This window comes from Capsella rubella, unplaced genomic scaffold, assembly GCF_000375325.1.
Source record: "Capsella rubella cultivar Monte Gargano unplaced genomic scaffold, Caprub1_0 scaffold_7, whole genome shotgun sequence".
Classification (NCBI taxonomy): Eukaryota; Viridiplantae; Streptophyta; class Magnoliopsida; order Brassicales; family Brassicaceae; genus Capsella; species Capsella rubella.
The window spans coordinates 8921428-8947761 of record NW_006238917.1 but is presented as its reverse complement, the minus strand read 5'-3'; the positions used below and the strand labels follow the sequence as shown (position 1 = coordinate 8947761).

The following is a 26334-nucleotide window of genomic DNA, read 5'->3' as shown; positions in this document are numbered from 1 at the left end:
GTGACTCATAGTTTACAATAAATCATTTTATGTTCGCTTCTGTGCTAACGAGATGACACGTGTCTGTATACTATGAGGTGGGGTTTTATAAATAAATGGGCCTGCTGGAACAATTATATGTTACAGCCCATTAGATTATTAGTTTTTTTTGGCGGGAAGGCGAAGAGGGAGGGAGCAGAGAGAGAGAGAGAGAGATGAGCTTGTCCTCGTCGCCGGCGATTGAACCAGACACGCCGGACCTTATTTGCCAGCTCGATAATGTTCAAGGAATGGTCGACGCACTCACTTGCGTCCGATGGAAACGTCACCAGGTCTTTTATCTCCATCCCTCGGAACTCCATTTTAGGGTTTTTTAATTCATCGATCTTCACTGATCTCTCTGCTAAAATTGCGAATCCAGGACGCTTTGGTGGAGTTATCGGAACACGGAATAGTATTAATCGTAGAGGAATCAGGTTGTCTTCAAGCCAAGGTTTATCTTCAACGCGAGGTATCGATTTCTGAGTTTTCTAAAAAAATCGAATCACTAGTGGTGTTGTGGGATCTGAAATGTTTTGGGGTTTTAATCTGAGAAAGCTATTCACGAAATACGAGTATGGAGCTCAAGGGAGGCCGAGATTTGGAATTAGCTTAGGTCTTCTTGTTGATTGCTTGAACACGTTTTCATCACCTGGACATTCAAATACTATAGAGCTTAAGTATCCAGGTCCTGATATGGAGCTTCTTCTCAAGTATGAACTATGATTCATCCTCTGCTTTTGTTACTTCAAATGCCTTGTGAAAAATCTGATGCTAATTTTACTGCCAGTTTTGTGAATATTACTGATTATGTTAGCTTATGTGTGTGGTTTTTTTAGATCTGTTGATACGCTGAACTCTTGCATCTACTCTGAGATAAGAACGAGAATCCCGGAAACCGTCACATGGGACTACAACTTTGAGCAGGCAGGAAGCGTGCCACTCACTTTTACCGTAAAGGTAGCATCATTGTTTAGTATTGCTGTTCATTAGACAATCTAGTTTGAGCTTATTTCTCAAATGGTAATTGACAATGTATCAGTCAGCGGCGTTGAAAGAAGCTATAGATGATCTTGAATGGCCTGGATCAAGTGTACAGATCAGCCTCCAAAAGGAGCCTCCTTGTGTTACCTTCAGGGGAGAAGGACATGGAGACCTACAGGTTCTGTTTCTCACTTGGTTTTTGGTGAAGTATTTTCTTAATGTGATAAATCAAGTCGTCACAGTTCGATATATCCTCTTTCGCAGATAGACTTCATGTATTATGCCAACACAGATCTTCTCCTTGCCTTTCATTGTGATAACGAAGTCTCTTACCGGTAACAATGAACTCAAATTCATTCTCTAACGCTAGTTGATCAAAAGAAGCTTATAGTTTTTTAGTTATAAAAAATTAGTTTGCACACTCTTGGAATTGATTTACTAATCAAGAATTGCAGCCAGAGACATTCGCTAATGATCTTGGTTGATTCAAGGTACAAATACAAGTTTTTGAAGGCAACAACCGCAAATATACCAGGAAACGTAGTGAGAGAAAACAGGGGAAGCAAACTGACAATAGGAAGAGGAGGAATGCTGAAAGTTCAGCACTTGGTTTCAGTTGCTAAAGCTATAGCTCCACAAGTGGAATCTGCAGGGTATCAGCCTCCGAGTCGGATTGCCTATATTGAGTTCTTTGTGAAGCCTGAAGAACCAACTGACTGATTAATTTACTCAACTACGTAAATTTGCTTCTGTTTGTAATGCTTGTTCCCTACCTCTTAGTCCATCAATACTCAATAGTACTACCTGAACCAGTTTGTAGTATGTTAAGAAGGGAAAAAAAAAAGTGCCGGATTGCGTGTCGTTTCACTATATTTAGAGCTCAGTTGTTTCCTGCCGTTTTGTTGTTTCCCACTAGCATATCGTGCCGGTTAGAACAATTTTTGAAAAAATAAAAAGAAATCCGGAATTAAAGTTCGGGGGATTGAACCCGACGTGAATCGAACACGCAACCTTCTGATCTGGAGTCAGACGCGCTACCATTGCGCCACGGATCCGGATGTTTGATTCTATTATTTTATTATAATTACCTTAAAAATAAAAAAGCTAACTTGTTTACTCATAATGATGATTAATCTGTAATTAGAAAAGGTTCTCCACTAATATAACTTGATCCCTGATTATGATTTGCGAGAAATATTGAGATGGGTTGGTGTTGGTTGGACCTAATTAAAAATAAAATAGTTGTAAGCAAAACTTTTAAAATGTTCTAAGCTTGACACGTGGTTCTAATACTGACGTCCAAGTAGCTTTCTCTCTATTTCAAAGTTGGTTTGGACTTTTTCTCAATGATTATTAAATCACACTCAAAAGAGAAAAAAAATGTAAATGGCTCTCAAGGCAACAAATTAAAAAGAAGTCTTCAAAGAAACATTTTTAGAAAAATCATATGAGTATGTTTGACAACAAAAGTGAATCGTATGATTAGTGTTTTGAATCTTCTTGAGAAAATGATTACGTTTGTTTAAAGAAGAGTTTGGCTGATGATTTTATAGTAAAGCTTAGCTTTATATATGTCTTCTTTAATCATTTTTCTCGTAAAGAAAATTACCAATAATGTTGATATGATCTCATATAACACCACCACCATTATTGGAAATAGTTTATAGATCAATGCATTATAGAAGCATGATTAATGTATTGACAAGAACTCACACATACATTTATATGTAAATACGCAAATGTCACGTATGTGCACCTTATTGTAGGCGATATAATATGGGTAGGGACGTGTTACCATTTAAATTGACATTAATGATGGTCTTGACTCTTTTGTGGACCTAAATCTTGATACAAACATACATCGATGTTGCTTATATATGCTTATAATAATATTACATATATGTCTATGTCGCACACGCACACCCACACATATAGACGGTGGGAATTTATCAAATTATTTGCCCATCATTTGAGTATTTATATACGTCTATAACAATTTCATTTTGAGTATATATACGTATAAACCTAGTATAATACACATGAAAACAATCACTTAGTAGTTCTAGCTTTTCGAAATTAACCTAGAGAGTTATTGATACATGCGAGGAAGAATCTCTCCTTTTTGAATGAACTATATAACTAATCTGATCAATAGCATATTTTATTAAACAATTGGCAATTTGCACCAATTTGATAATCTAAATCATATATTCTTTGTCGGGTTGATGATAATCTGAAAGGACATTATTAGAAAATATATAAAATCGTACTCTTAACTATATGAAATAATAAACAAATCATTCCTTTAGAATCTTGACAACCAATAAATCCTACCCTAGAAGAATTAATTAACTATTCATTACATAAATGTATTTGTATTCTTCGATCAATGAAAAGTTTAACGTGTTAAACCATACGCGCATGCATAGTACAGTATTGTTTCACTGATCATATAAATTTGGTTTGAATATTTTAACTTTTACTAGCTTATAGATGTTACTTTCTTCGGGTGAACAAACTCTATTCGACTTGACAACGAATGGCTAATTTATTAATTTTTTAAAATCCACTTGACGTGAAAAAAGGTTTATAAATAGTTGAATAAATACTATAGTAGTTGAAATATATATACTATAATGAACTGCACTAGTTAGGATTTAATTTTTTCTTTTTTTTTGTTAAGATTTAATTGAACCATAGTCAACGAAACTGAGCTTGATTAATATTGAGTTACGAGCCTCTCTACACATAAAGTTAAGCCATTTAGGTTTTGACACTATATTATTTTTGATAGAATTTGAAATTTGAGTTGTGACACAATTACGAAACTAATACAAAATTTAGAAGTTTCATAATGATTTAGATAATTTATTTAAGTGATTCTAAAATTCTAAAGCCAATTTAAACTAAACAATCTTACTATATTAGCTTAAATTTTAAGTAACATATTTCATCTCACTATAATGACAATTCCAAATATTTTAGCTCAATCGCCTTTAACCATTTAGAACAGGGGAGAAAGACATATTAAAGGGAGATACGACCTGTGTTCCCCAATCTACAAAGACATCTAAGAGATTTGTTGTCTTTTCACTTACAAATTATTAAAGTTAAACATCAATATTATTATTTATAGAAAACGACCCAGCCCTTAATCAACAATAGTATATTTTCTTGCATTATTGTGATGCTTAGCTTATCATACACACCAAACTAAAAAAATCTATCATCCCAACCTTAAATTAGACATATAAGTAGACAAAAGAATGTGATTACATATGTTTTAATATATTTTTGTCTCTTTTTTTTGTTTGTTTATGATCACTTGTAAATATCTCTTCCTTTTTCCTAAAATATTTAGTCACAAGTATTATGCTCACATATGCGTTACAAACCATTAAAAAATAAAATCCGCGTAATACGCATTATTTAGGGAAAAAAAATAAAAAGAAGAGAAGACGATAAATAAACTCAGTTACATAGATAAACAAAATATATAAATATCTTCTTCCTTTTTCTAATAAATCATAAGAAGATTAAAAATAACTTGCAAGTATTTTTCTTCTACAAAAATAGTCCTTTGGAATTTTATATTTTAAAAAATAATAAAGTCTACTCATTGTCATTTAGACAATCAATAACTTGCATTACATGATTGGTCATAAAAAACCACAAAGACTATTGCCTTATGGAGAGAAAGAAGAAGAGAATCTTCCAAAATTGTTTAATCTTGAGAACAAATAAAGCCATTGGCAAAGCAAAGCAAAGTCCCAAAGTCCAAAGCGCAAAAACAAAAACAAAAAGGTTTCATTTTTCTTTCTAAATAAATAAGAGCAAAAAAAATAGACTTTTTTTTAAAGAACAGTGAAGAAGTAGCAGCAGAGAGCAAAGAGAAAGATCGGAGAAAAAAAAAAGAATCTTTTAGGCTCTCTCTCTCGCAGTCTTCGCACTCACACTCACTTCCATTACTCCAAAAAAGTGAGCTTTTTTTTTTTTTGCTTTCTCGATCATCTTCTTTGCATCTAATGGGGTTCTTCTTATGTAACTGTAGAATCTGACTAACTTTTAGTAACCCAAAGTTTTGTTTTTTTTTTCTTGTCCTCGAGCTCTGTGTTCTGATCTTGCTTGTATGAGTGTAACCTTTTTAAAATTTTCTGACTATAAAACATGATTTCTGACTACATTTATCGCCCATTATGATTATTTTCTGTGGTATTTTTCCCCTTATTTTTCTTGTTCCGGCATGGGTTTTTGTTAATATAAGCTGTTCAAGGTTTTGATAAATTTGTTTTTTTTTATTCTAGATTTGGAGACTCCACTATGTCAAAGAGTCTTCTTAAAAATTTGGAGTCTAGAGTATGAGATCTACTGGTTCTGTTCTTAGCTTGAGGCTTTAAAAAAATGAAACCTTTACCTGAGATTTTTTTGGGTTCCTTTGGAAGTTTGAAATTAATGGTTTTTTTATTAAAGATTTGGTCTTGTGTGAATCAAATGAATAAATGATTGATCAAAGTTCTGATCTTGAATGTGTTCTTTGTGTTGCAGACATTGCACTTCATTTACTTGTTGTAGTGATTTGATTTAAAGCCTAGAAACATGGTATCAAGATCTTATTCCAACCTCTTGGATCTTGCTTCTGGTAATTTCCATTCGTTTTCCCGAGAAAAGAAGAGGTTTCCAAGAGTAGCAACTGTCACAGGTGTTTTATCTGAGCTAGATGATGATAATAACAGCAACAGTGTCTGCTCTGATGCTCCTTCTTCGGTCACGCAAGATCGAATCATCATAGTTGGGAACCAGCTTCCTATTAAATCATATCGAAACTCTGCGGGTAAATTGAGTTTTAGTTGGGACAATGACTCGCTTCTCTTGCAGCTTAAAGACGGTATGCGTGAAGACATGGAAGTTGTCTACATTGGTTGCCTTAAAGAACAAATCGATACAGCTGAGCAAGATGATGTTTCTCAAAGGTTGCTTGAGAATTTCAAATGTGTTCCTGCTTATATCCCACCTGAGCTATTCACCAAGTACTATCATGGATTCTGTAAGCAACATCTATGGCCTTTGTTTCACTACATGCTTCCTTTAACGCCTGATCTTGGAGGTAGATTTGATCGTTCGTTATGGCAAGCTTACCTTTCGGTTAACAAGATCTTTGCGGATAAAGTCATGGAAGTGATTAGTCCTGATGATGATTTTGTTTGGGTTCATGACTATCACTTAATGGTTTTGCCTACATTCTTGAGGAAGAGGTTTAATAGAGTAAAGCTTGGTTTTTTCCTTCATAGCCCGTTCCCTTCCTCTGAGATATACCGTACTCTCCCAGTGCGAAACGAGCTCTTACGCGCACTGCTCAATGCAGATTTGATTGGGTTTCATACCTTTGACTATGCTAGACACTTCCTTTCTTGCTGCAGCAGGATGCTTGGTTTATCCTATCAGTCCAAACGTGGAACCATAGGGCTAGAGTACTATGGTCGAACTGTAAGCATCAAGATTCTTCCTGTCGGGATCCATATCAGCCAGCTTCAGTCAATTTTAAATCTCCCAGAGACTCAAACCAAAGTTGCTGAGCTAAGAGATCAGTTCTTGGATCAAAAAGTTCTTCTCGGTGTCGATGACATGGACATATTCAAAGGAATCAGTCTCAAACTCTTGGCAATGGAACAACTTCTCACACAGCATCCTGAGAAGCGAGGTCAAGTGGTGCTTGTCCAGATTGCAAACCCTGCAAGAGGTCGTGGGAAAGACGTTCAGGAGGTTCAGTCTGAAACTGAAGCCACGGTTAAAAGGATTAATGAAATGTTTGGACGGCCGGGTTACCAACCTGTGGTTCTGATTGATACACCGCTTCAGTTCTTTGAGAGGATTGCTTACTATGTGATTGCAGAGTGTTGTCTTGTTACAGCGGTAAGAGATGGTATGAATCTTATACCTTATGAGTACATTATCTGCAGACAAGGAAATCCGAAACTTAATGAGATTATAGGCCTTGAACCTTCTGCGTCAAAGAAGAGTATGCTCGTTGTCTCTGAGTTTATTGGATGTTCTCCTTCTTTAAGCGGCGCTATTAGAGTGAATCCATGGAACATTGATGCTGTGACTGAAGCAATGGACTATGCATTGATAGTTTCAGAAGCAGAGAAGCAGATGCGTCATGAGAAGCACCACAAATATGTGAGCACTCATGATGTTGCATATTGGGCGCGCAGCTTTATACAGGATCTTGAAAGGGCTTGCGGTGATCATGTGAGGAAGAGGTGTTGGGGGATAGGTTTCGGGTTAGGCTTTCGAGTTGTGGCGCTTGATCCGAGTTTTAAAAAGCTCTCGATTGAGCACATTGTCTCAGCTTATAAGAGAACCAAGAACCGAGCCATTTTGTTGGATTATGATGGCACAATGGTGCAGCCTGGGTCCATTAGGACAACACCAAGCCGCGAAACAATCGAAATCTTGAACAATCTGTCTAGTGATCCCAAGAATATCGTGTACCTCGTCAGCGGGAAAGACAGAAAGACGCTTACTGAATGGTTTTCTTCGTGTGATGATCTTGGTTTGGGTGCAGAGCACGGATTCTTTATAAGGTAACATTTCGTTTCACATGTTCCTTAAATCACTAAGAGCTTTCAAAAAGATTGAAGTTTTGGTATAAAGTAAAGTTTATATTTTCCTTTATCTTCTTAAATTTCATTATCACTTGAAAAGAGCAATCTTTTATCTTCTCGAATTTTATCAAGATCACTTGAAAAGATTAATCTTTTGGATATAAAGCTTCGATTTTTCATATGAAGGTTCTTGAATTTCATTAAGATTACCTTAAAAGATCTATCTTACATATCGGAGTTGCTTTCTTATCTTCTTGACTGCTAAGAGCACTAAAATAAATCGATCTTTTGTATTATAAAGTTATGGTTATTGCACATGGGACTGCTTTCATATCTTTTTCAGTCTCATTATTGAAAAGATGGATGTTTTGGATATAAGGTTCTGATCTTTCTTTTCATAATGGGGACAGGCCAAATGATGGAACAGACTGGGAAACGTCGAGCTTGGTATCAGGTTTTGAATGGAAACAAATAGCAGAGCCAGTGATGAGACTGTACACAGAGACTACAGATGGATCAACAATAGAGACTAAAGAGACTGCTCTCGTTTGGAATTATCAGTTTGCAGATCCTGATTTTGGATCTTGTCAAGCCAAAGAGCTTATGGAACACCTCGAAAGCGTGCTTACCAATGATCCAGTCTCTGTCAAGACTGGACAACAACTCGTTGAAGTTAAACCACAGGTTAGACGTTAAAATAGTCTCTCGCAAGTTTCAATCACTTCCTTAGGCATTTAAATTCTACCAAAACCAATATTATTTTGACTCTGATAGGTAAAAAGTTGTCTATGCGCATTATCTTCCAAGTTCTGATAGCTAACCTTTTTTGTTGTTCTGATATCAGGGTGTGAACAAAGGTCTTGTGGCCGAGAGACTTCTAACAACGATGCAAGAAAAAGGGAAACTTTTGGATTTCATTCTCTGCGTTGGCGATGATAGGTCCGATGAAGATATGTTCGAGGTGATAATGAGTGCAAAAGATGGCCCGGCTTTGTCTCCTGTGGCTGAGATCTTTGCTTGCACCGTTGGACAAAAGCCAAGCAAAGCAAAATACTATTTAGACGATACGGCGGAGATAATCAGAATGCTTGAAGGTCTAGCCTCCACTAAGGCAACTACCTCTGATCAAACCGGTTCAATCGCCCCTGTTCCAACGAAAGATCTGTTTTAAGGATTTGTGAAAGAATTTTTTTAATGGTTTGCTGTTGTGATTTGTGAATGGTTTTTCAAATATAATGGATTAAGGTAAGCAACTCTTTGTGTCACTGCCTCACAGAGCAGGCATAAGATAAGAAACCACTTAATACCATTTCAAATCTTATTTGAGAGAGAAAAGATTATAGTTAGACACTAGATAATTAGGACTCTTTGCGAGACAACCAAAGAAAACCTACTACTGTTACTAGAGTGGTTAAGATAATATCTAGGACCCTGAATGCATTCGATCTTGAAAACAGGGGGCATCTCGATCTCCTGCGCAGATGAGGATAGGGAAGGATTGATGTCAAAGGAAGTGGTGCCAGATTTTCAAAGAAAGGAGATATAACACAAGTGGCTAAGGAGATACACATAATCGCATTTTTCCTTGGATAATATTTGAAAAGTCTGCTATGATTATCATAGAAGACAAGATTTCCTTGCTTAGAAACTGAGACCGGGGTGAACCACCTGTTCTGCCTTTCCTGGGAAACAACTCTGTTCTCTAAAGGTATGGAGTAAGTCTTGGTCCATCTTTTTACTTCTGTATCCATGCTCATAATCTCTAGTTTCCATTCAGCTGTGGTATAGGTATTGGCTATGGCCAGACGGCCATCAAGGTTCACTATATTGGTTTCTTGCATGACACTCATAGCCGGAACTGAGACATTATGGAACTCTTCTTTGTGAAGATCCAAGGCTAGTACTTGGTGAATCCTCTCATTAGTGTAGTGTAACCAGTAAATCAATCCATTCACACACACAGATCCTTTTACCGCAGAGACCTTACAAGGAGGTGGACTCAACATCCGCCATTCACCAGTTTCAACATCAAGAACACTATACTCCATCTCAGGATCACGGACCCTAACTTCACTGGAAGGTAATAAACACATCTTCACTACTTTATAGTTGCCCGTAACTTTGTCCTTACCAAATCCCATTGCCCAATTTATCGGAGAGAAAGCAGTCCATACTCCAATCATGGTTCCAAATCCGAATGCGTATCGCCTGAGTTGTCTCGTCCAAGGGTTCAAAACGTCAATCCAATGTGGTTCTAGGATACAGACCAAACCGTCGCAAGTCAACGAGGGTCTTGCCGTATTGCAATGCAGATATACCATCTTTTCACCACCTTTGGACCGTGTCCCCTGGAGTAGCCTAGGCTCCCGGCCGCAGTCGCAGTTGTAAGCAGCCAGGAGTTTACGGTTCTTTTGAAGACGCATTCGTCTCTCCACGAACGTCTTCGATTCAAGAAGTGATCTCCATCGTTTTGACACGCTTTTGGATATGAGAATCGATTGCAAGGGAAGTCGAAGGAATATTTCTTCTAGTAGGTCGGAAATTATGTAGATCGAACTAGGGTTTTTCTCTTCTTCCTCCATTTTTGTGATTCCTGCCTTATTTTTCTTTGTTAGTCTTCTTTTAGAGATTAGGTCTAGGTTTCATTAAACTTGTGCATCAAGTTAGGCTTTTGTATCTGCCGATGTTCCCTCAATTAAACTAGAGAGTTGTTTGATTGTATAATGAGACTTATCGTATTATTCGTATATACTGTATCATCTAAAATATATACTATTGTTATTATTAGGGAATACTACGTACATATATAGGAAGTTTGGTGATTACAATGTGTTTCTTTACACAACAACCAAACCAAATAAGAACAAAATACAAACTTTTTTTTTTTGATAAAAAAAATACAAACATTCCTTTATAAGAGAAGGAAAAAACAAACTTTAATTTTCAGTATTTAAGAACAAAAAATTTAATAATATTAATCGAATATCATTGACCTTAAAACTATGGAGTTTATATAATACGACCCGCACAAAATCCAGCTTTTACCATGGGAGGGGTGACGATGTGGGTGACGTTAAGCTGCAGAATTTAATAGTTAAACTCTGTTAGTAAACATTTTAATTTGAGAAAGTATATATGTATTACCATATATAAATATCATATTATATAGATTAATGTGGAAAAAAAAAACTTACTCTAAGAAACTTTTCCAGCAAGAATCACTTGTTTCATCATCAAGGAACTTCCCCCAGTCCTCTAGGACATCTGAACCAGCCGATGAGTGTTGAGCTGTACCAGGATGGTTCAAACCTGATGTTACAGGAGAAACCGATACCAAACCAGAAGATGGGATTTTATGTAATTGATCAGGATAGTAACCGGCTCCGGTTTGATCATTTCCCTCGGTGGTAGTACTGGTACCCGGTTTTGATGCATTCAAACCGTCTTGAGAAACCGTAACCAAACCAGGAAGCTGGTTATCTTCAATACCATCCCAAACATTATCATAAGATGAAATGAGATCAGAGGTGGCCGCCTCAGGAGTGATTCCACTTTGGTTTATGAAAACGTGTGGAACCGTGGTATCCGGTTTAGGATTCACTGAAGTGGCCGTGTTGAAGCTATTGATGTTTGGTACGGCTTTAGGGGATATGATTTGAAGCATTTTGTGGATCAGCTGGAGTTTGAGAAGATCCTCCAAAGCAGTAGTGCTATTGTTGAAGAGGTTATTGTTACCAAATTGGCCATTGTTGATTGCTGCCACGAGCATTTGAGAAACATCGAGGATAGGGCTAAGCTCGTTGGTTCTTGGCTCGTGTGTCATTGGATCAATCCCCATTTGCAACAACTTCTTCCTCATATGAGTGTTCCAATAGTTCTTTATCTCATTGTCGGTTCTTCCTGGTAGATGACCCGCTATTTTAGACCATCTGTGTAAGAAAGTTTCGTTTCAAAACGTTAATAAAATGAACCAATCAAAAATTTACGTTTGTGTTTGGTTCGAGAATCTTAAACAGTAGCATAAAATTTTTGATAGAAAATAAAAAGTCTTACTTGTTGCCAAGAAGGGCATGGAGTCTAATGATAGTACTCTCTTCTTCATCGGAGAACTTGCCCCGCCGGATATCAGGCCGGAGATAATTCATCCACCGGAGCCGACAGCTCTTGCCGCAGCGGTTAAGGCCAGCGAGCTTAGGAAGCGACCGCCAATTCCCATAACCGTTCTCGTTTATATAAGCAGTAAGCTTATCATCTTCTTCTTGCATCCATGGTCCTTTCTTCACACCTTTGTCTTGGTCGCAACACGGTGATCTTCCCATTTTTGTTTATTTTCTCAAGAACCCTAACTTCTTATATATCAAAGGTCTTAGTTTGAAGATGTGATCTTTCTTTGTTTCTTTGCTCCTACGATTGAGGTTGTATGTATATATAGATATGCGCAAAGAAGCCATGACATAACTAAAGTAAAGTTGTGTATGCATTCGTCAGAAAATTATGTAAATATTTTTTTTTTCTTAGTGTATCATAAGTATACAATATGAGTCATTCAATGAATAAGTTAAATAACTAAAATAATTATAGCAAAATCAAGATTAGGTAACGATAATATGATATGTGTCATGGCGTTCGAACTTCAAAGAGAGTAATTCGTGGGGGGTGATGTGAAAATGTTTATATAAAATAATATGAATAATTGTTAATGGATGTTGTTATTGTGATATGTGTTAGATGAATAAAATATATGCCCTAGCTATATTATAATAAAATTCTTGATGAATTTGTTACGGACTGTTACTTGTAGATACAAATTACATACACACACTATAGTACAATTTCGTTAATCTGAAACTCAAACTAATCTTGTTGTGTATAGATTAAACACTTAAACCCCCACAATTCAAATTTGAAAATGTAACAATTTTGAATATTTTCCCTGCAAATAAGAATTTTTGCTTAAATGCATGATGATAAATCAAACTCATTAACTACGTTTCTTCAACGGTGTATATATAACTAAGTAATATTAAAATTGAAAAGCAGAAATTATGTTCTCATTGCAAAGTTCATCAAAATTGGAATCTTGTATTTATCATTAAGTGATTGCTTCCACCGCATTCAAAGAATTATCTCTACCTGCTTCAATATGTCTCAGTATATGGTTGATCAAATCCTACTCTTTCTCTTCTTCTTCCTCTCTTTGAATTCAAACGAAGATTATTATTATTCCTTCTCATGTTCGTAACCAAACCCTCCTGTGCCTACCGTATGAATTCTAAGTCACAAAAAAAAAAATATATATATATACCTATGATATTCTTTAGTTGTTTAATTTTTATAAGTTTTGTTACGTGAAAATGCATGTGAAAAGTATATGAAACCTCTCTTTATTGTAAGGTTACATATATATTTTGGACATAAAGATTTGGATTGTCTGGTTATTACGAGATTTACGAAGTTATTTACATTAATTAGATGGCGTATATTTTCATTGATTAGTTTATTTATAATAAAGAACTTCTCTCGAGGGTTCCAAACATTTACTCGATAGCGTGAAGAACACATAAACTACAAAGTGGATTATATTTAGAAGGTGTAACCATAAAGTTGGTATTATATATTACGTTGTATTATACTATTGGATCTTTGGAAAAATAAAATAAAATCACATACATAATAGAATCTTTGTTGTCGTCAAAGTTTATGAGAAGGATCACGACAAATTAGAGAAAACATGAAACGAAGTTTCCTAACGTTGGAGAAAACGTTTACCATAATTTTTAATAATGATATTTCACTCTCACAGAATATCTTGATTGTATACTTAATTATACTACTTTTAACCGTTAAATTACTGTCGTGGATTAAGGGTCAGTGTGCCGGCTTTGTTTCACATTGTCAAATTAAAACCAAACACTTACCAACTCTCTATTTATCTCGTTGACTATAAGAACAGTCGTATAGATTAAGGTTTCCATGCAAGCAAATTCGATTGCTATATTAATTTGACATTGTCAACGAGTATGGATAAGACAAGGCTTAAAATTCTATGCGATGTTATTGTTACGCCACATATACAATACTTTTTTTTCACATATATAATACATAACTTAAGTATCATTACAATGGCCATTGAATGTAAATTTATAATTTAACGGCATCATTTCTTCGGTCAGTGTTGAAAATAGAATTTTGAACCCATATTAACACATAAACTTAATTATTCTTCAACTCAAATATATATAACCCTTTTTTATATTTGCACGATGTTTCATTAACCCAAAAAAGTCGAGTTCCTTTTATCGCATCAGAACTCATAGATATTGTTTAAAGTCTAAATATTCTATTATAAACTCATTGGCGTAACAGTTTTATATCCTTTTATTTTTTTAATAAAAATTGTCTTTTTGAAAAGTTCTCAATACACATAATTAGAGTTATGTGTAAAACATTTAGGAGTTTCATTTATAAGATGTTAGCCTTTTAAAAGTATACGAAGAAGGGACTTAACATAATTATTATGTTGTCTGTAAAGCTTTCGTGTAGAAAGCAGGGTCAATATCACTTCGTTGTAGAAATTGTATTCAATTTTTTTATTTGTTTCAATAGTTGTATGAGTGGTTTTGTGTATCATGTAAATTTTGATGATATAAATTAATTGATTTGTTGTGGAAAAAAAACACATTGAGAACTTTTAAACGGTGTTTGAGAGTAATATATTTATTTAAAATATATTTCTATAATTTATATGGGTTATCAACTTATCATTCATGGTGGATGCATGTATTTAATTCTCGTGACTTGGATGCATGTAATTCTCTAAAATATGTTATTAGCGCATATGCATGTTGAGTTAGATGGTATAATACTGTCTTTCGCACTGTGTTAGAAATACTATATAACTTGTTCCATGCATGACACCATGACGACCTAATTGTGTTTGTGGATAATGACGAGAATCGTGAACTCTCCTCTCGTTTGGTGATACTAGATTACTAGTTACGCTATTTTGGCCTGGAATGCTGATCTTTGATAGATTTTCGTGGTCCAAATCCATATGTCATATCATTAATGGTTGACAAACCGATATGTAATATTATTTATCGGTTGATATAATTATCCTTCGTAGTTCAAACCTAAGTGTGAAACTCCGTATGGGAAAAAGACTATTCCTTTCACTTAATACCAAAATAAATCAAATTGTGTATAAGTCAAATACTCAAATAACATAGTTAAGTGGGCAAAAAATACAACGTATAACAGTATTATTATGATGTTATATATGGTCAAAAAGTTAAGTAGGACGAGTTTATATATTTTTTCTCCTGCTCATATCTCAGTTTCTTGTTGAGGAAGTATATAATTTGGTAGATGAGAAAAATCTTGGAAAAAAAAATAGGTAACTTGTAAAACTATATCAACGACCGAAGGTTAGTGTATACGTAACTATAGAATACAATCAAGAGTTAAAAAGAAAAAAAAATTGTGCATAAAATATCCATTTGCAAAAAGTTTATAAAGGCGAAACATCCGTGATCGTGTCTCTTGGGGACGTATATGTTTGGTTATTTCCAGCAAAACAAGCATTAATTGTCACATTATAAGTTGTCGTTACATAACGAATCCATATATTAATTCTACAACAATAAAGTTATTTTTAAGCTAATAAACTGTTAAATCACCTTTTAATATAGAAAAGGTTAAACAACTTAAAAGGATTACCAAATGTGAAATGTGAATGCGCGTTTTTGCATACAAACGTACAGTAGTAATAAAAAAATATTTTGAAATAGAAAATGTAGACTCATCAAAAAAGACTTAAAATAGTTAGGGTAGAAAAAGATTAGAAAAAAATTGAGATTCTTTCAAAGATTACATTTTCTATATCAGTTATATCATCTCAACAAAGTAAACCGCGGCCTTAATGTTTTCGAAAAAAAATCTCTACTGTTATTATTCATCTGTTTTTTCCTCGCAAAAACACAATGCAACGCTTCGTTTAACAGATATCGTTAATTTAGGGTTTCATATTTATGTATAAGGAATGAGTTCAAGACCAAAATATGTTAATTAAGGCCTTTCGATTAGTTCGGAAGATTTTGTGGAGTTGTATAACTAAAACTATAAATATGAATCGGATGGATTAGTGCTATACGTACATACTGTATATGAAATAGTTTGAAGATAGAAAGTGCTACAGTATCTAAAACAATTGTTGTATCATTTCCAAACGGTCGGATGTGTATACAGTAGTACTTTTATTTTGTTTGGTTCGGCAAAAACTAAAAACAAAACAAATTCCAACCAAAAAAAGTTTTGGTTCGGCTAAAACTAGTTTGGTTCAGTCAGTTTGTACATAAATGAAACTGAACTGGTTGTAAGAACACTATATTCCATTTGTGATTCAGTTCAGTTCAGTTATCTCGTTGGAAGAAAGAAGAATAAAGCCATGCTGGTTTTGTCGAAAATTGAACCAGAACTTATTTTGGTCAGAGAAAAAAGCCTCTTTAATTATAGAAAGCTAAAGGGAAAGTCGAAAGAGCCCACGACCCAAGGAAAAGATAAAGCTGTGCCACTGTGAATCTATCATATACGCACTATTGCAAACCTTTTCTATGAACTAAGCCAAACATCAAAGTATCAAACGGTGACAAACAAACAAACAAAAAATATCGAACAAATTATGTAGTTCGTGAATATATCTGTTTGGCTTCTTCTTTCAAGAACGGTTCCGGAACTAAATTTGACATCAAACGTTGGAATTTTGATTCGTGATACTTAAGAGATGTTCAGAACTTAAGATCCATATTTAGAGGACATCTTGATTTATAGTCAAGATTCTCGACTAAGGTGAAAATGTAGGTACATGTGGTGATGATGATACTATATGGCCTATGAACTCTCTTTTTTTCCTTTGTATGATAATAATATTTAACAGTTACCAATTTCATGTTGCTAATTTCGTCCAACTTCATGTATAGTGAATCATGTATATAAGTACTGAGACCTTTTCTATGACTAAACAAACATCAAACGATGACAAAGGAAAAAACATCAAACGTTATGTAGTATACTATAATAATATAGTTATGTACTAACTCATGGGCCATGAACGCTTCAGCTATAATAATATGAAATATCTTAAATCACCTTCATGGGAGAGAGATTATGGATCTTTGGGATATCGAAAACGAAAAAAGTATTATCAGAACCAACTTGAAAACTAATAATCTAATTTAAAGTAACCCTGAAGTGTTTGCACGCTGTGTCTGTCTTTTTATTGCCTTTAACAAAAGAGAATCCATATTTGATCTCCATCTTACATTATCCTCTATATATAATAATGGTGTAGATAAATAATTTTAGCCCACTAAAATGAAAGCAAACTTTTTTCTTTCAAGGATTTCATGTACAATTCAAATACTATAAAAGCCTTTTATGATAAAGTTATTAATTTATATATATTTGCATTCAAAATCCACCTTTAGTTCCATCTTTTGAATTCTTTAAGTAATAGCAAAGTAAGTTTATTAGTACTTTTCTCAAATATATAAGTTTATTAGTATTTTTCTCCTCTATATATTTGTAGAACCATTCCTCTTATACATATCTCCACACAAATTCTTGTCCAAAAACATTCGCCACTTTCTCTCTGGTTTCATTCTTTCTCCCAAATACTAATACACATTTTTATTTGATTCAAGACCGACATATAAGCTCATTACCATTCACATTTGAAGGTTTTGTATCCATATATTATATATAGATCAGGATTTAGAGTCGTGCCTGGCTCCCTGTATGCCACAAGAAAACATCGATTTTTAGTTACAGAATCGATCACTAGTGGCGTACAGAGTAGTCAAGCATGACCAAAGCTTTTCTTGATATATATATAAGTACTTTATCTCCATATATAACATAGCTACGTATGCATGGATGATGTCTTATTGTCTTTAAGCTCTCTGTTATATATATGCATGGATTGTGTTGTGGTACTCATATCTTCATTAGCAATTACTATATAAACTACTATTACATGTTAATGAGTTGGTAATCCAAAAAAATGTGCTAACGGTTTGATATAGTATTCATATTGTTCAAAACTTATGGCGGTGAAAAGTACGTTGAACAATCGTTGAGTTTGTCGGCAATATAATCTCGAGCACGTACGTGTAAGAATTAAGCATCACCCCTCTTTGTTTGTTTTTGCATAATCATGTATGCATAACTAAGGGCATCATTTAGGGGTACATTTTCCTTAAAAAGGTATTTTATATAAGTGTCTATGAGTTTTGTTTTTCTTTTATACCAATTTTAATCGTTTCAGATCTTCCAATCGTGGCATCTATTACTCAACAATATAGTCGGTTGGCTCTATATCAATACCATATATGTTTAATCACTCCGATCCGGAACTAATTTTTCGTCAAAGTTGTAAATTACCATATTTATGTTGTGTCATTAACGGTTCAAATGTCTATTCATTTTGTTAAAATCTTGCAATAATAGCCTTAAGAGGTGGATCCAATACATCTTTCGGGACCTTTGCCAACTCATCAGTCATCAAGACTTATTAGGATAGCGATATATGTCAGTTTACAAAGTTATTTCAAGACTCAAGAGGGTCAAAGCTTTAGAGTGAGTTAGGGGTTCTCGACAAAGTGAAAGCCTCTTTTTCTTCAAGCGGGTTTTTAGAAGACATTGCATGCGATGCGTTGTATGTTGTCTTTTCTTGTGTGACAGAAGAAATAGAGAACACATCACATTTGTCTTGCCTTTTCATACACTTGCCCCTCCCAAACTTCTACACTCTTTTTGTTTTTATAATGTTTCTTTCCCCAAAATCATCGACACTGGTTAGACGATATTCTCAGAGGTAGGCCTAGGTTTTGTAAGTATATATACTAATGAATATATAGAAATCGTATTAGTATAATTGTAACAACGAATTTAGATTGGTAGTGGACCAATGATTTTAGATTAGTGGTAACTTGACTGACTTTTTTAATTGCCTATTCAGAGAAAAAATGACATTTTTTTGTCCTTTTAAATGTTATATTTTGGCAGGAAATAAAAATATCATTTAGCCCAAGATTTATTGTAATCTTTTACTTCTACACAGTTTATTAAGTGTTAAGTATATACTTACTATATATACTAGTATTCTTTTCATATATCTATGTAAATTTTTGTCGTGAAGAAACAGAGGCAATTATAAGCTCACATGTCAACGTATCGTTTAAACGTGTTATCTGCCATATTCGGTGGGAAGCACCACATTATCAATTATCAAATCGAGAATTGATTGTAGATTTATTGTTAATACACACCATAAGTATACTTTTGAAATTATATGTTGTCTGTTTGGTATTAACTATTAAGTATACAATGTTGATTAAACTGTATGTGTAAAAGAATTCATAAATCATAATATAAGAAACGAATATTTTGTCCATACTTTTCAACTCAATAAATTAATAATCCTTTAAAAAGCTACTTATGAATTACCAAAATAAAAATAAAGTAATACTACCAAATGTAATATTTAATTTATCCATAGCTTGCACGATTCATGTAACTTTGGTTATAATTAACTTGTAGTATCATATTTTATTTATTTTAATACTTGTGCATATCAATCATTAAAAGAAATTCCAATAATAAGGACAAAATTACATTCATCATGCGTCTATGAAGCTATTTGAGGGTAACATGCAATTATGAATATCATAGTTAAAAAGTGAGACTAACATTAGATACATTATTTATATATATATATATTGTAAATGTCGCCTTTAGTTTTGAATAGCAAATATTTGAAACATATATATTGATTTTTAAGTCAAATACTAAAACAATTACAGAAAAAGAGTTTTATTGCTTTGAACAAAAAAAACAAAGAAAAAAAGAACAAAAGAAGAGTTTCATTGCTTAACGAGACGTCTCAATCTCCAATTCCAATATTATTTTCTATTCTCTAATCTCTACGTTATCTAAACTAAGCATTTGTGTTTATCTATATGATCCATCCTTATTTCATAGTCCAAGCAACAGATTCCTTTTTATTTCCCAAAAATTATTGTAAGACTTAACAAAATATATCAAATTTATTTGTTTTTTTTTTGGTAAATAATTTAGTTGTTAAATATATTTATATCTATATCAAATTTAAATGCTAGAAAATAATCAAATAAAACCTCCTAATTATTAACTACACAAGCAAGTCTAAATATCATTGGGGTTAAAATTATAAACCACGAAAAAAATTAAGGGCCACAAATAGTTTTTGAAGGTTACAAATTAGTTTTGTTATCTACTTAATTAATAATTTAAAAGATAGATATTTACAAATCCAAAATAACAAATCCCTTCAAAATCAAAATTCGAATATTCCTTTTATATATTTTTACTTTCCTTCCTTCGTCTTCGTCTCCCTTCTTCAATTCAATCTTTCTCCATCATTCAGATTTCGAGGAGACAAAGGGATTCGTGTTAACTTCTCTCTCTATATATCCTCCTTTCTTCTATCTCTCTCAGCTCTCTCTCTCTCGGTCGGTGCAGGATAGAGCAGAGATGGAGAGAGAAGAAGGAGAAACAACATCAACCATCGGCGTTGCTCCGGCGGCGAAATCAGCGTCTCCGACATATCTTCTGAGCTTTTGGGAGGTCACGGCAGCTTCCGGCGTCGTTTTAGGGTTTCTGATGGGCCTTGTTTGTGTTTATCTTACAATGCCTCAATCTGATTACAGTTTCCTCAAGCTTCCTCGTAATCTTGAAGAGCTTCAGATTCTTAGGTGAAGTTTTATTGTTTTTAGAATTGATTATTTCTGGGTTTTCAGAAAAATGCAAGCTTTTGTTCAGATTTGAATTTTTAGGATTCTGGAATCTATATGTTTTGAAGCTGAGCTATCCTTGTTTAAGGTTTGATTGCTAATTTTGGGTAATGTCTATTGAATAATCTGAAGAAACTTGTCTAGATTGATTAAGGAAAGATTTGATCTTTTTTTTTTTTTACATTTTGAGTTTTGGCATTGAATGAATTACTAAAATTAGTGTTGTTTCGATTTGCAGAGATAATTTGGAGATTTACACAAGTGATTACACAGTTCAAGTTCTTGTTGGATATTGTCTGGTCTACGTTTTTATGCAGACGTTCATGATTCCTGGAACTGTGTTCATGTCTTTGCTTGCTGGTGCTCTCTTTGGAGTTGCCAAAGGAATGGCTCTTGTGGTCTCTACTGCAACAGCTGGTGCTTCCTCTTGCTATTTCCTCTCTAAGCTCATCGGTAGACCTTTACTCTTCTCCCTTTGGCCTGACAAGCTTGTATTCTTCCAAGATCAGGTTTGGAAAACTATACCATATCAATCTTTTTGCCTTGTTTCGATTTTCAAGTTTTCGAGGAAATGCTGAAGAGTTCTTGCCTGGTTTTGTTTATTTAGGTTGCGAGAAGAAAAGATCGGTTGCTGAATTACATGTTGTTCTTAAGACTAACACCAACATTGCCTAACACTTTCATTAATGTTGCTTCTCCCATTGTTGATGTTCCTTACCATATCTTCTTCCTTGCTACATTCATCGGTCTGATTCCTGCTGCATATGTCACTGTCCGGGTATGAGAATTTTTCAGGCATCTTCCTGGGGTTTTATCTTACAGTTTCAGTGAGTATGGACTTATTCCAATCATAATGTGTTTCATTTTATGTCACAGGCCGGGCTTGCTCTTGGAGAGCTAAAATCATTAGGAGATCTCTATGACTTCAGCTCCATGGCGACTCTGTGTCTCATCGGTGTACTCTCTGTGACTCCTACCTTAATTAGCAAGAAAAAAGCGTAAAAGAAGATCACTGGAGACATAAGACAACGCCTTCTCACTTTCTCATGCTTACGATGATGATGAAAATGAGAGCATTCATAAGCCTCTCTCTCTGTATATATGTTACTTTGTTAGGATCAATTTCAAAACCCACCTGTTCTCTTCATGTTTTAACTCAAATCTTAAACGGGTTTCATGGGCCTTGGTATTAGTTTATGGGCCTAGTTATATCAAAATTGATCCGTAATAGATTTCCGAACCTGAATTTTTTTATTTTTGCTTAGGTCTGGAACCGAGTGTAATGATGGAATGACTCAACGAACAAATCAATCTAGCGGTACATGTATTTTTTTTAGCGGGTGAAAGAAATGGTAACCAATAATAAAATAGTTAAAAGCAGTAAAAGAAAAAAGGTAAAAGAATCAGTAGAAAAAAAACTGATATGGTATTATTCAAAATGGTAGATATCAAACCATACTGTTACAACCAATCAGAACCATAAAGATTGATGTCATAATTTTTATCCTCAAAATATTAAATATGTATAATTTGCATCAATAATGTGTTTAGAAGACGAGAGTTTTGAGATTATAATCACTATATATGACTCTGTTTTTGACAGATTTCAAGGATTATTAGTCAATGTATTATTTGTGCATGTGTTACTTTAACTTATGTACATGTATTGTTGGCTTTGTGTATATATAAACCAAATATAACACATGTATATATAGTTTATCGATTTTCGAATTTTTTTTTTGATGATGGCCCAATATCGGTTTATGCCTTGTGACTTGTCTTTTGCTCACCCGATTAATATAGTGAAGGATTACACTTCACAATATTGATTTGAGATGGATAGATCACTATATTGAAGCATCTAAGGCTACTATTCTCGAGTGAGGTGAAAATGTAAATTATTGATGTTTAATATTTTTGGCCAATCTCATGCTTCCGTTGCTTCGTTGTTTATAATTAGTGACCGATGAAAAGCTAAGCATATGCATATCTAATAATATAATAGCTTTGTTTCCAAAGTTTTACAACTAGTTCATTCTCTTTCCAGCTAAACTTATTCATTTGACAGAAACTGAAGACGCATTTGAAAGAATAATTAACGAAGACATAATAATGTTTGTATCCGTTCAACATTCATTGCTAGTTCAGACTCGACGATGACAGCTTCAAGCTAATATTCTCAAAGTAGCAATTAGTATTATCATCAAATTAACTCATCATTCTTTCAGTTGTAACGATATATTTTATTAAATGTATAACTATTGTATGTCTAATAAGATAAATTAGATCATTAGTCAAATAATTTTTTTGGTTTGACCAGTATAAATGTATTTTAGGCCTCAAGTTTTCAAACAAATTATGAGTCAAATGACTTTTTAAATAAAGAAATCAATAGCAATATCAAAACCTTATAATTTTTTTTATTATATTTACTACTTTCTTAGATGTTTCCTTTGTGTTTGTGGTGTATTCAATCTCTAATCCCATTTATATGCCAAATGTTTCAAACTAATAAGTCAGTAAAATATATCTATAACCAGAATTTAGATTCATTTTATTCTTAGTCAGTTCAAACTATATAACAAAATTAAATGTAGTAATTAAATCAATCGCTTAGAGGAAAATGTGTTGCGTCCAAGTACTTTCATGTTTAAAAATAAATGTGATTCACGTTTAAAGAGTTATTACTACACATGTGTTAAAAACATATATATTATACAATTATACTTATAAATATATTCTATATTTCTATTATTTACATACAAATATTAATAATATATTTATTTATTTATATTCATACAATTAATTTCCAATATAGATGTAACTTGTGTAACATATATAGATACAAAACATATAAAACCTTCTATTAACATTATGGCAATTAAGTTTAACTAAAAAAAACAGTTGAATGTGTTATAAAAAAAACAGTTGAATATAAATCTAGTCTCTATAATATAATATGATCAACAATGGGTTTGAAACTTATATAACAAGTATATTCTCACGCATTACATGTTCGATAAACTATGCTAATGCTTGTAAATTAATATTTTAAAACAGGAATATAAAAATAGGAAGATAGCATAACTAAGGAACTTTTTTCAGAGAATATAATTTCTAAATAAAAAAGCTCAATTGATTAATCAAAAGAAAATTCTCTTACAGATAAGCACCACACCACACCAGTTTAATAACTTAATAAGTCTGCTTCCAATACGAGATTCCCATAAAATCATTAACAATTTAGTTAAACTATTATAAGCATTGCAATCTGATATGAAGATTTTAACTTAACTAGAAGAAAATAAAAAAAACACAATCATCACCCGTACAAAATCAACTTACTTAACTTCATCCACACTAGTTGGAAACACACTAATGATAATATAAAAAGAAACGAAGAAAGATGAAAATATATAAACCATACAATAGTAACTTTTTCATACTGCATCCAAGAACTAGAATATACAAATCCACATCTTAAGGGATCCAAATATTTACCTTAAAGTGTGTTTTTCTCTATACCCAAAGACATATTGAGATAACAAGTTTATTAAAGACGACACATAGCAGATATAAGTATAATGAAACCTAAAACATGCATGGATAAAAATAAAATCCGAGGACAAAAGATTCAATGACAAATGACTAGGTTTCACTGTTTAATTCGTCGAGACCAAACCAAAACATAATTGGTCATATAGATAAGTTAGGGCTTCAAGAAATTGAAAACCAATGTTGAGTTGACACCAAACCATAGACACACATAATATGCATATATATAGCATGGCACGCAGATACAATACATGTATATCTATGTCTCTGTATATATAATTCATATATAGCAGCAGATAAGAAGAACATCCAAAAATATTTTTGGTCAGAGAAGAACATCAGTTAAGCAATATTTTTTTGTTCTAATAGTGGATCGCATTGTGATAAAAAAAAAATAGAAAATATATATTTAAGTCATAAATTCTATCACCAAATCCACACAAAAAAAATATGTTTTGCACTTAATCATTGCACCAGAACACAAAAGACCTGGATTAAACCCATTTTAATGTATATACATATCAAGTTATCAACACACCTATATATGTAGGACAATAATATTATTGAAATTTTGATTCATGAGGGATATAATCTCTAATCAAATTATTATCGCCTAGCTCTTATCATGGTCGATATAATGAAATTTATGACACACGAAGTGGCTAGATATGAAGAAAGATTTGAGGATCTTTTTTTTTTTTTTTCATCGCAAACGAACACAAATAGAGTTTCACAGAAAATAAAAAGGATTAAAACATAAAATTCTACAAAACACAAAAAAACAAAACCTAAGCTTAACAGGATGAACAAGACAATGTCCGAAATCACGATGATAATTTGAAATTCATTAGTCCATTAAAAGCTTTCTAACCTTTCTTCACTCTCGCAAATTCTTCGCCGGAAAAGCTCCTCCGCCGGTATATATATAATGGTTATTCAATATATACACATCAGAAAGGACCTCTTCCACCTGAATTCCCCGGCCAACCTTCCACCGGAAGTTGCACATTCGGTTGCATATTCATCGGTAAATTAAAGAACGGAAGCCCTCCTCCTCCTCCTCCGGCAGCAACCTCAGGAAACAAGTTACCTCCGCCGTTAGATCCTCCTCCAAGCTGTTGTTGCTGCTGCTCATCTTCTTCTAAAGGAAGTCTCTCATAAGCAACATTAGTAAACGAAGCTGCGATTACAATCACCGGTCCAGCAGCCGTAAGCTCACCCACAACGCTTCCTCCGACCACCTGACCTTGCCCTCCGGCCAAGAATATTGTCAAACTCGTAGCTCCGGGAGGAGCAGGAGGAGGAAGAAACGATCCGGAGAGAGAAAGAATCTCGAACGTTCCTTGCAGCGTCACGACCGCTCCAGCCGCGGATGGCTGACGTATGCTGACGTTCGTCACGGTTCCGCTACCGCTCAGAACGCAGATCCCTCGCTGCCTCCGACGAGCGTAATTGGCAACGCAGTCGAAAACGTCGCAGCCGTTTGTTACTTCAAGAATGTGAGCTCTAAGAGTGTTTGCGCTCTCGCGCGTGATTATCACCGGAGGTTTGGGTTTGTTCTTCGACCCCGGTGGTCTGCCACGTGGACGACGACCAACGACGTCTCCTCCTCCGCCGTGACCACCTCCTCCTCCTCCTCCAGAGCTTCCTGATCCTCCACCAGAGGCTAAGTCAAGACCTTGATGGTTGTTGTTGTTGTCTTCGTCGTCGAGGGTGAAATGACCGAGTCCGGCTCCGGGAGTGACGTCATCGGAGGAGGAATTGTGGTGAAGGTGGAGATCAGGACGATGGAGCTGGTGGTTAACGTAACGAAAAGCTGTGCCTAGATCAAGACCAGCCATGCCCACATCAAAAGCAAAGATAGAGAGATTTTAATTTAGAAAATAAAAATTATATAAAACAACACACACACACACACACAAATCCACAAAACAAGATTAAAATAAAGCTTCTCTTCTTCTCTGTAGATTTTGTATATGTTTTTTAATTTTTTATTTTGTTGAAATTCTTTTAAACTAAGGAAAAAAAAAGAAAGATATGAGAGAGGATTGGAGAAGAAGAGTTATAATATGGAAGACAGAAAATGGGAAGAGAAAGGGAAATGATAAAAAGTTAGAAGGAGAAGGTGAGACTAAAATATAAACATTAAAGAAGAAGAAATGATATAAATGTTTGTGTATATATAGATGATATATATATATTGTATGTATGTAAATGCAGTCACTTGTCTAACCTAAACTCTTACATAAACAAGATATTTATAAAATATTTCGTTTTTGGTATCGCGACTTGAATTCAAATTTTTTGTTCTCGTTGAGTTTTTTATGTCGTTTTGTGTTGTT

The 26334-nt window shown here is 34.0% G+C and overlaps 6 protein-coding genes and 1 non-coding gene across 8 annotated transcripts; 3 read left to right on the top strand and 4 right to left on the bottom strand.

Moving 5' to 3' along the window:
- Positions 1 to 130: 130 nt before the first annotated feature.
- On the top strand, positions 131 to 1872 carry LOC17880740. Its single transcript, XM_006284144.2, has 7 exons — positions 131 to 311; positions 401 to 490; positions 577 to 731; positions 858 to 978; positions 1061 to 1180; positions 1267 to 1337; positions 1494 to 1872. Exons 1-7 carry the CDS (start codon positions 195 to 197, stop codon positions 1720 to 1722), a joined length of 903 nt encoding a protein of 300 aa, XP_006284206.1. The 5' UTR covers positions 131 to 194; the 3' UTR covers positions 1723 to 1872.
- A 113-nt stretch (positions 1873 to 1985) lies between these two features.
- On the bottom strand, positions 1986 to 2057 carry TRNAW-CCA. Its single transcript has one exon. It is a non-coding gene; the product is annotated as a tRNA-Trp (tRNA).
- A 2730-nt stretch (positions 2058 to 4787) lies between these two features.
- LOC17880785 (alpha,alpha-trehalose-phosphate synthase [UDP-forming] 5) lies at positions 4788 to 8916 on the top strand. Of its 2 annotated transcripts, XM_006283035.2 has the most exons (4): positions 4788 to 4980; positions 5548 to 7586; positions 8018 to 8291; positions 8452 to 8916. In XM_006283035.2, the coding sequence occupies exons 2-4, from the start codon at positions 5599 to 5601 to the stop codon at positions 8776 to 8778; spliced, it is 2589 nt and encodes an 862-aa protein (XP_006283097.1). In that variant the 5' UTR covers positions 4788 to 4980; positions 5548 to 5598; the 3' UTR covers positions 8779 to 8916. The 2 variants fall into 2 exon arrangements, with proteins under 2 accessions (XP_006283097.1, XP_023633942.1); XM_023778174.1 differs by lacking the exon at positions 4788 to 4980 and having other exon boundaries at positions 5069 to 7586.
- Positions 8917 to 8965: 49 nt separating this feature from the next.
- LOC17878074 (putative F-box protein At4g17780) lies at positions 8966 to 10348 on the bottom strand. The gene has a single exon (XM_006285911.2). It carries the CDS (start codon positions 10187 to 10189, stop codon positions 8966 to 8968), a length of 1224 nt encoding a protein of 407 aa, XP_006285973.1. The 5' UTR covers positions 10190 to 10348.
- Positions 10349 to 10590: 242 nt separating this feature from the next.
- Positions 10591 to 11959, bottom strand: LOC17879890 (transcription factor MYB39). Its single transcript, XM_006285383.2, has 3 exons — positions 11661 to 11959; positions 10802 to 11536; positions 10591 to 10685 (listed from the first exon to the last, which is right to left on the bottom strand). Exons 1-3 carry the CDS (start codon positions 11924 to 11926, stop codon positions 10649 to 10651), a joined length of 1038 nt encoding a protein of 345 aa, XP_006285445.1. The 5' UTR covers positions 11927 to 11959; the 3' UTR covers positions 10591 to 10648.
- Positions 11960 to 20003: 8044 nt separating this feature from the next.
- LOC17879018 (uncharacterized membrane protein At4g09580) lies at positions 20004 to 21677 on the top strand. The gene is made up of 4 exons (XM_006284006.2): positions 20004 to 20398; positions 20676 to 20946; positions 21045 to 21215; positions 21314 to 21677. The coding sequence occupies exons 1-4, from the start codon at positions 20178 to 20180 to the stop codon at positions 21437 to 21439; spliced, it is 789 nt and encodes a 262-aa protein (XP_006284068.2). The 5' UTR covers positions 20004 to 20177; the 3' UTR covers positions 21440 to 21677.
- A 2982-nt stretch (positions 21678 to 24659) lies between these two features.
- LOC17878563 (AT-hook motif nuclear-localized protein 23) lies at positions 24660 to 25909 on the bottom strand. Its single transcript, XM_006285818.2, has one exon. The coding sequence runs from the start codon at positions 25831 to 25833 to the stop codon at positions 24943 to 24945; it is 891 nt and encodes a 296-aa protein (XP_006285880.1). The 5' UTR covers positions 25834 to 25909; the 3' UTR covers positions 24660 to 24942.
- Between the last annotated feature and the right edge of the window lie 425 nt (positions 25910 to 26334).

Excerpts from the sequence above, each read along its gene's own strand:
- LOC17880740 (XM_006284144.2), top strand. The coding sequence starts at position 195 with ATGAGCTTGTCCTCGTCGCCGGCGATTGAACCAGACACGCCGGACCTT. Across the intron at positions 312-400 it reads TCCGATGGAAACGTCACCAG|GACGCTTTGGTGGAGTTATC; the intron begins GTCTTTTATCTC and ends TTGCGAATCCAG. Across the intron at positions 1,181-1,266 it reads AAGGACATGGAGACCTACAG|ATAGACTTCATGTATTATGC; the intron begins GTTCTGTTTCTC and ends CCTCTTTCGCAG.
- LOC17880785 (XM_006283035.2), top strand. The coding sequence starts at position 5,599 with ATGGTATCAAGATCTTATTCCAACCTCTTGGATCTTGCTTCTGGTAAT. Across the intron at positions 7,587-8,017 it reads GAGCACGGATTCTTTATAAG|GCCAAATGATGGAACAGACT; the intron begins GTAACATTTCGT and ends TAATGGGGACAG. Across the intron at positions 8,292-8,451 it reads TCGTTGAAGTTAAACCACAG|GGTGTGAACAAAGGTCTTGT; the intron begins GTTAGACGTTAA and ends TTCTGATATCAG.
- LOC17878074 (XM_006285911.2), bottom strand. The coding sequence starts at position 10,189 with ATGGAGGAAGAAGAGAAAAACCCTAGTTCGATCTACATAATTTCCGAC.
- LOC17879890 (XM_006285383.2), bottom strand. The coding sequence starts at position 11,926 with ATGGGAAGATCACCGTGTTGCGACCAAGACAAAGGTGTGAAGAAAGGA. Across the intron at positions 11,537-11,660 it reads CATGCCCTTCTTGGCAACAA|ATGGTCTAAAATAGCGGGTC; the intron begins GTAAGACTTTTT and ends TTTCTTACACAG. Across the intron at positions 10,686-10,801 it reads TGCTGGAAAAGTTTCTTAGA|CTTAACGTCACCCACATCGT; the intron begins GTAAGTTTTTTT and ends TAAATTCTGCAG.
- LOC17879018 (XM_006284006.2), top strand. The coding sequence starts at position 20,178 with ATGGAGAGAGAAGAAGGAGAAACAACATCAACCATCGGCGTTGCTCCG. Across the intron at positions 20,947-21,044 it reads TTGTATTCTTCCAAGATCAG|GTTGCGAGAAGAAAAGATCG; the intron begins GTTTGGAAAACT and ends TTGTTTATTTAG. Across the intron at positions 21,216-21,313 it reads CTGCATATGTCACTGTCCGG|GCCGGGCTTGCTCTTGGAGA; the intron begins GTATGAGAATTT and ends TTTATGTCACAG.
- LOC17878563 (XM_006285818.2), bottom strand. The coding sequence starts at position 25,833 with ATGGCTGGTCTTGATCTAGGCACAGCTTTTCGTTACGTTAACCACCAG.